Source organism: Alligator sinensis, unplaced genomic scaffold (genome assembly GCF_000455745.1).
Source record: "Alligator sinensis unplaced genomic scaffold, ASM45574v1 scaffold573_1, whole genome shotgun sequence".
NCBI classification, from domain to species: Eukaryota; Metazoa; Chordata; order Crocodylia; family Alligatoridae; genus Alligator; species Alligator sinensis.
In genome coordinates, this window is record NW_005841877.1 from 4,386,200 (window position 1) to 4,394,866 (window position 8,667).

General features: G+C 39.5%; 1 protein-coding gene across 1 annotated transcript in view; it reads left to right on the forward strand.

Moving 5' to 3' along the window:
* The window catches only part of MTREX (Mtr4 exosome RNA helicase), a 98,048-nt gene that overhangs the window by 3,418 nt on the left and 85,963 nt on the right, over window positions 1-8,667 (forward strand). The window contains exons 2-6 of the mRNA XM_025196145.1: window positions 64-244; window positions 2,800-2,866; window positions 5,313-5,375; window positions 6,285-6,397; window positions 7,354-7,528. Coding sequence (XP_025051930.1) covers window positions 64-244; window positions 2,800-2,866; window positions 5,313-5,375; window positions 6,285-6,397; window positions 7,354-7,528 — 599 coding nt within the window. The remainder of the gene's footprint in view (window positions 1-63; window positions 245-2,799; window positions 2,867-5,312; window positions 5,376-6,284; window positions 6,398-7,353; window positions 7,529-8,667) is intronic.

Consider the following 8,667-nt stretch of genomic DNA (forward strand, 5'->3'; position numbering starts at 1 on the left):
AGGGGTCATGGCTGTGGCTTTCCCTCGCAGGGGCCGGGCCGCGCGGTCAGAGGGCGCCGTGAGCCGCCTGGGAAAGGACAGGCGTGAATCCCCGCCCGTGTTTGCATTGCAGGAAACGCGCCAATGCCAAATCTCCAGCAGCCCCGGCCGGAAAAACCAAGAGAGAGGCAGAGGTGGACAGTACCGAGGATGCTGTGTTTGCAAAGAAAGTCAAGCTGGAGGATGGCGCGGCGGAGGAGGTGAAGTAAGTGCCAGTTTGTTACCTGTTGCCTGTTTTCTGCAAAGTGGGGGGACTAACAATAACTGCGCATGGAACAGGCTGGTTAGTTGTGGGTTATTTAACTGTCGTTAGTGTCCTGCAAACAAACATCACAAGGATCGAGGTAACAGTCGTTCAACATCAATTTCGTGAGGCCAGGCACATCATCAGGGCGCCCAACTCCAGACTCCCAAAGCAAGCCTTACTTTCCCAGCTCTGCCAAGGTGCTCATTCACTCAAAGGGGGGCAGAGAAAGCCCTTCAGGGATGTCCTCAGGGCCAACTTAAAAAAAAATGCATCATCAATGTCAGCCTGTGGGAGAGTTGCTGAGGACTGCCCCAAATGGAGGAAGAGTTTGCTGCTGCAGGCATCTCAGTGCTTTGAAACCTCACGACAAGAAGCGGAGATGGAAAAGCAGAAATGGCAGAAACAGCATGTTGGGGAGCAAATCAAGAATCCAGCACCACCCACCCCACACGGAAACACGTGTTGGAGCGATAGTACAGTCTCTCGATCCCGTCTCAGCTATCTTTGGACACACGCATAAGACAGTCATGGAAGAAGATCATCCCTGGCTGCAAGGGATTGCCAAAGATTTAACTGAATTTGTTTCCAATTGGTTAAAAGAGGAATGAAAAAAATGCAAGTTATTCTATGGGTATGCAGTAATTTTAGCATGTAAGTGTATTTAGCTAAATTTCTGAACAGATACCATCATGGATGTTTTAAAATAAAAAGGTGTGAGAAACTGGTTAGTGGGTTCAGCTTCCATAGAAATGAATTTGAGGCTTGTGTTTATACAAAAAGTTGAAATAATAGCAAGGCACTTAGTTGTGAACAAACTTACTGCTACATCAACTTACTGAAGGAAGCCATTGCCTCTGAAAGCTGGAGAAGAGAGCAGCATACTGAGAACAGGGCTGTGTGCATAGACCCAAGAACACAGATCTGGGTTGGGTACTTAATGTGAAGTAAGTACCCAACCTTCTTGCAGTGGTTCTAGGTATGGCTGGACTCTGGGTGGATTGGGGAGGTTTGCTAGAGCACTGTAAGCAGATCAACTTTCAAATTAAAGCCAGTCTGTTAAAGCCAGAAACAGAACTACCTTTTGCATTTTTAGTTGGCTACGTGAACCTTTTTTGCATTGATGGCTTTCTCAACATAATAGATTCTGCCCAAAGTTTTGAACCCACCAATGTATGGTGTTGGCCTGAGAAATTTGGGAAGATTTTAGGGTGGGAATGTTCCCATATAGAATTAGTTAACAAGTAGTATACATTTGGAAGCAGAGTTGTTTTTCTCCATTTCACTGTTGCTGTAGGGAAAAATCAGACTTCCTGTAAATTCTATGCACGCTTGCTAACGTTTCAAGATTTTTTCCCCTCTCCCCTACCTAAGATCTATATCAGCCAAGGGGATTTTTAGTGTATTCCAGTGAATTCTAGAATGTATGTTTTTTGTATCATCTCAGAGATAATAGCTTTCTTCTTCCTTTAGTTTGGGAAACTAAGGGAAAAAATTATGAGATAGAGGATAGATGAAGGTTTACTTTACCTTGTGCTTTTTCTGCTACATTACTGCTATATTACTCTGTTTCATATTACAAGGCATCCCATCCTTGTAGCCATAATGACTGTTGTTCACAGAGGCGGCGGCTCATCGTTAGCCTGCTCTCTAGTGCAGGGGTTTTCAACCTTTTATAAGGAATGTACCCCTTCTGGTGGGTACCCATCCTGGACTGTACCCTTTGGATGAGCAGTGGGGTTCCCCAGCAGCTGGTTGACAAGCGGGGTGGGGAGGTCCCCCCAACAGCTGGTGGACAAGCAGAGGGGGTGGTACCTGGGTGGAGGCAGCACACAGCAGCGGCAGGACAAGCATGGGTACCACTGCTTCTCTGCTGTGTACCCCCTGGAACCTTCCCAAGTACCCCCAGGGGTATACATACCCCTGGTTGACAACCCCTGCTCTAGTGAATGAGTATAACTTTTGAGTTATACTAGTGAGTAAATTATAACTTTTGAGTAGTATTTACAGTTGGTGACCAAGATGAAGAGTGAAAGCAGTACAGGCACTCCTCACTTAACAACCGAGTTCCGTTCCTGCGACTAGGTCGTTAAGCGAATTGGTCGATAAGCGAGGAGCTGCCCCTTGATACTGCGTGCTTTGGCTTGAGACGCCACACTGCCGTTTCCACGACCAAAGTTCTCATACTTACGACCAGTTCTCGCTGGTCGTAAGTCCGCGCGGTCGTTAAACAGGTAGGTCGTTAAGTGAGGAGTACCTGTAGTAGACATATGAGCATTATCTGTTTTGATTAGTTTTGGTGAAAGTTTGCATTTAATTGAGACATTCAACTTTTGGTGCATTTGAGAGTGTTGGCTATACTTTAAAAACCAATTCTAAATTGTATTGTTACAAATCCAAAGAAAGGTGCTATTAAAATATGTAACTTATTATTGAATAAATAATTGTAGGTGATATTTTTCCAAAACTTACATCTTCTCAGTAATGCAGTAGCCCTAAGAATTTTTTGTTTGCAGTCTTGCAGATCTGATGCCGAAAGTAAAGGTACAAGCTGTGGAAACTGTTGAAGGTTGCACACACGAGGTGGGCACAATGTGAATGTTTAAGAATTGTCCGGAATTGTATTTCACGTTGATTTCTTGTTTACTTTTTCTTTTTTGATTTACAATTTTTTTTTAAGTTCTTTTGGAAAGATGTAACTTTATAACATTCATTACTTAATTTCCTGCTTGATAATTTTACTTCACATTTCTGAACTCTCTTTAATTTGAAATTGCAAAGCATTTTATGTTAATATTTACCAGGAACTCAGTGTGTTGAGCTATGCGTAAAAGACAAGGAATAGACTTGTAGATGGGTTTTAAGGATATTGTCACACGGCTTCCTCAGTAGGATAAGATAGTATAAAGATAAGATGCATCTTTCCTGTATTTGGAAAATGCTTAGTACAACTGGGGCCAAACTTTTTGGCATATGTGCCCCAAGGTAAGCCCTACCGCCTCCTTCAGTGCCACTCCAATCTACTTCTGCCCAATTCATTGTTTTGCTCGACTGCCTGCCCTGTTTTCCAGTGTTCTCCCAACTTCCTGCTGTCTACTATGTGCCACACAAAGCGGTTGCATGTGCCATTTGTAGCATGCAGGCCATGAGTTGGCCACCTCTGGCCTAGTGCATTGCCTTGCCCTGGAAAATAATGATTCCATCTACCCTTGAAATACATTTGTGTTTCTGGTGGAAAATAGCCATTCAAAAGTCATTGACAACACTACATAAGCTAGTTCAGGAAATGCAACACCGTAGAAAACACTGTTTTGATGGGCAGAAAGTAGAAACAGCCAGTTAGCTTTCATTGTTCTCCTTGAACATAAATGTTTGTTACAAAAAATAAATTTTATAAATATTTTTATTAATCAGAGGGATTCATACTAGTACTGTATTTCTTTTTTGATTGATTTTCTATTACATAAGTATCCTTTATTATGGTGGTAGTGAAATGATTAGGATATCTCCTATATGACATACATCTATCTAATCTAGTATTTTGCCAGGATCCTGTAATTAAAACTTTTCAGTTATGAAAAAGTTGTGTGTGTGTAAATAACAAATGTGTTTCAGTATAATCAGCCTTTTATAGACTGCATTAAATACATGCAGGGCTTTTGGTTTTTCTCTCTCTTTTGAGTTCTATGTAAATGCTTGTCCTGCTCTTTCAGTTTTTACATATAGTCACGAGAGGATGTTTTTTTCAGTTTTTGCCAAAGTACCTGTAAAACTTGTGATGCTTCCATTTCTTTTTTTTTTTTTAATTTAAATGTGTTGTTTTTTAATTGACAGCCAGCTTGTAGTGTTAAAGGTCACAGGCTGTAAAGGCATGATTTTTCAGGTTTATAGAGTAGGTTTAGACTGTAGATGTAAAGTCATTCTGGTAGAAATTTTTTCCTGACACTCTGGACATTTATACACACACTTTTTTGTCCTGCAACACGCCATATATCTGCACCTTTGGAGCAGACTCTGTTAATCAAGTCTGCTTTGCACACAAGCTGACATGCACCACACTTCACCATGTGCAAAATACACGTCAGCACACAGAAAATGGTGGCGGTGTGCTTTTGAACTAACGCATCTCTGATGTGTTCTAGTTCTAATGCGTGCCGCCGCCATTTTTTCAGCGCTGACATGCATTTTTGCCACTTATATAACTGCAGGTGTTGCAGCAGTGGGCGCTTTCCAAAGTGCCTGGCACTGCAGTGCTTACATGTATAAAAAATGCCTCTATGTATATTTTAGTTTCTGTATTTGCACACAAGTACCTTCTTTCTTTCCTCTTCCACAAATAAATCCTGGTGATCATGGCTATGTTCCTCTGGATTTCATATGGTCAGACATTTTTTAATTGTGTGTGCAAGTTGTAATGGAGTATTGGTTTTAAGCCTGCATGTACAGAACTCTTTCTTTCTGAAGTGTCCAGTAGAAATACAGGAATTAGCAGTCATTCAGAACTTGGAGTGGTTTTAAGTACTGACATGGATGGATACAAATCGGGGAACAGAGAGATTGCCAATACAAACAAACTTCTAGAAAAGCAAATTGAGTAACAATTGCCAGTGTTGTATAAAACCAAAAATCAGAAGCTCAAAATATGTTTGGTTCTGAAAAACTAGCCATCCGAGTCATAAGACAGGAAAAAATAAAGTAGAATAGTAGACAATAAATCATGGAAAAGGAGGGAGTAGCGTTTGTTCAGAAATTATGAGAAAAAAGTAGAAGAAATTGTTGAAAAGATGGGTGTGGAGAAGGAGTAGTGCTTGCATAGGTGGACAGAGAGACTGTTCAGGAAGTAAGGAGCAGATTTGTAGCAACTGGAAATTTGGGGAATGGATTCCTGTACTGATGATAGTCTCTTGATAGAATTGTGCTTGGTTCGTAAATGCTGATGGAATAGCAATTTGAAGTATCATGGCTGCATTGTAAAATACACTTAGAGAATTCTAAAGCATTTTTTGTTAAAAAAAATTTTTTTTATCAGGTTGCACTTCCTGCAGATGAAGACTTTGTAGGCCTAAAGCCGAGAAGTGGAAAAGCTGCAAAGGTATGTAATGAATTTATTTTTAAATTACAGATTGCATTTTGTGTCCTATAGGGAATATATAAATAGTTGGGGAAAGAAAGTGAGCCTTATCAATGGTTGTTGACAGAAGAAAATCACCTGCCATAAAAAGGCTGTTCTTGTATTTCAAAATTAGTAATAGTGTTTTATGTTGACCTAATGTGGGATACAATTAGGTGGAGAGATTACTGTGGTTTGGTGTCAGCTACTTGCCTAGCTCAGTGGCTCCAGTGGTATATTGTTTGTTGGTCTTTGTAGTCTTTTTGATAAATATAAATACTAACCACCAAAAGCTAGAATACTGTCACTTTCTACCTGTTGAGTATCTGGCTGATTTTATGCACACATGTGTGCATGTGTGCATAAAATAAAATATGGGGTAAAGTTGGTTAATCCAAATGTCTATATACAAAACTATCATAAAATACTATTTTATAGGCAGTGTGTAACTAATTGCAAAATGCCCTGCCTGGCTGCAGTTTTCATGCTAAGTCAGTCCGTAAACCAGGTACACACAGCCCATGCTACATCTAAGGTGTACTTTGAATGCTACCTTAGTGCTACATGTAAAGCGTACTTTCCATTCAAGGACTGCCTCCGTTGGGATTCACAGATCAGCTATAAGCTCTCAGCATGTTTGAAATGGGAGGCTGGACTGAAGATACAGGTGCATGCACAGATTAATAAGCAGCACAGCAGGGACATAGGATTCACTGTTGTCCTTTTAAAATCCTTTTTCATGGATTCTAAGATGGCAGGGTACTGAGATTGCCACTAAGTGTCATACAGCCAACAGACCATCTGTGGTATACCCCTACTGCAAGCTGGCTAAATTTTAAGTAACAAACTTGTGTATTTCTTTGAACAGCAGACTTCTTTTTTTCTTTTTAGGAATATCCCTTCATTCTTGATTCTTTTCAAAGAGAAGCTATCCTTTGTGTGGACAACAAACAGTCTGTGTTAGTGTCAGCTCATACATCAGCTGGCAAAACGGTGTGTGCAGAGTAAGTAATCTTGTGATTTGATTCTAAAGGAAATATCAAGGTATTTTTACTTTTAGCCTGTTAAATTATATGGAGTTAAAAGAACATTTTTAAAGATGCAACTGGCTTATGTGATTTTTCTAATGTACTATCATTCCAAATGACTTAATGATTTTTGACAGCTCAGATGCATTTAAGTTTTTTAAAACAAAAAGCACATTACATTTGATTTGCAAGTACCTGTTATGAGTTTTCTTTGTGCTCATAACTTTGCACTTGCATTAACCTTCCTATATTGAAATAATCTGCTTTTCTTCAAACTTTTTATGTAAACTGAAAGAAATACACTTTCCATGACAGATTTAGATGATCTTGAAAAAAGAATCGTGCACTATTTTTTAGTACTGGCTGTAATTGTTACTAAAGTAGCTGTATATTTTTTCATAGTTTTTTTTGTGAGAGGCATTGGTGTGATTCCACTGCAGGTTGAAGTCTTGTTTAACCACAAACATATATATGGACATCCCTTGGACTTAGGTTTCAGAACAGTAGGCCTCCATCTAGAATTGGGGAGAGCACCCTGAAAGATATTGATTCATATTTAATGATTTATTTCTCTTGAGAACTAATTGTGATATTGTATTGTTTTCCTCCTTCTCACCAAGTAAGAATGTACATCTTTTAGAAACTGGATTAAGGCATTCTTCAGCTTACCATTTGATGACTACATCATGACCTGTGTAGTGATTTTCACACCTGAATTTACCTAAATTTTCCAATTTGTACATGTATCTTATAGAATCTCTCTCCCTTCATACTTAAATATTACAGTGTCAGTGGCCTGAATTGAAGCTTGTATGCTTTTTCATGTCTTGTTGGGAGTTTTCTGTGCTAGATCTTTTACAGTTAGTGGAAAATTATAGAAAGGGAGAAAGGTGTGAATGTCTTTGTAACATGAACTTAATATTACCCATCAGGTATGCCATTGCCTTGGCTTTGAGGGAGAAACAGCGTGTCATATTTACCAGTCCTATTAAAGCTCTGAGTAACCAAAAGTATCGTGAGATGTATGAAGAATTTCAAGATGTTGGTCTAATGACAGGAGATGTCACCATTAATCCTACAGCTTCTTGTCTTGTAATGACAACAGAGGTAAGTCTTAGGGGTTACTACTTAGTATTTTTTTCTTGTTGGCCCTGTTGCAGCATCTGACTTATTCCAGTGGGGAGGGCTGAAACAAATAGGATTCTAACACTGTTCTTTTTAAAACCAGTACATTCAGTTTCTGATTATGGGAAAAATATTTCAGATGTTTCAGCATATTCATGCTTTTGGAGGGTCTTGGGTATTAGTGAGCCTCTGGAACCTTTTGGACAGCAGTCTGTTAGAGCTCCTTTTTTGTCCTTTGTAAGCACTAAACAGGACATTGCAAATATTGCAGTTCAATTCCTTTCTTCATCTAGTTTCAGGAGAACAGTATTTGTTTCCATTTGTAGTGTTACAGTTTTGTTAGAAAACACTAGGTAGAATCAACCAATGCTGATTTAAGTTTTGCTCAAGATTTATAGTCTATAAAACATTTTTAAAGTTTAAATTAGGCCACTTAGAACATAGATAAGGAATGCATTGTTGGTGAATAACCTGTCATAACCTTACAGATGTACATAGCGATGTCCCAGGAAAGTACTTGGACCAGATGTGTGGCCACCTACTGGTAAAGGACCATCTCACTGGCCACCTACTGATAGAGGACCATCAGTTCAAATTGGAAGGGCCACTGTTGTTTTGATCCAGGTCATAAACTGGCACAGTTAGGATTGCAGGTTACCTCAATGTAAATAGTTTTGAGGAGAGAAAGTAGTAGGACACTAAGACTTCAGATTTAAAAGGATTTTCTCCTAATAGTAATTACCTGACTGGGATCTTTTGAGTGTGTGAAGCTGTAAAAGATTTGGCTGAATCAGTTTTGAAGTTAAAAGTTTCATTCCTTATTCTTTCACTAACTTAATTTATTTCATTTATTTGTTCATTTAATGTGAGGGGGTTTATATGCCACCCTTCCCAACAAAGGCTCAAAGTGGCTAACAGCAAGGGAAGCAGAACAAATTAAAAGGGCAACTGGAATAAATAAAAACTGAATAACCAAACAAAGCAGAATAAAGCAGAGACCCACTAAACAACATCTTGGCCTAATTTTGGTTGCTAAATGCCTGCCCAAAAAGTACCCCACAACACTCTGCTTCAGCATGGGTTTAGAGCCACCTGCACCCCAGCCACGTCCTCTCCTGCTG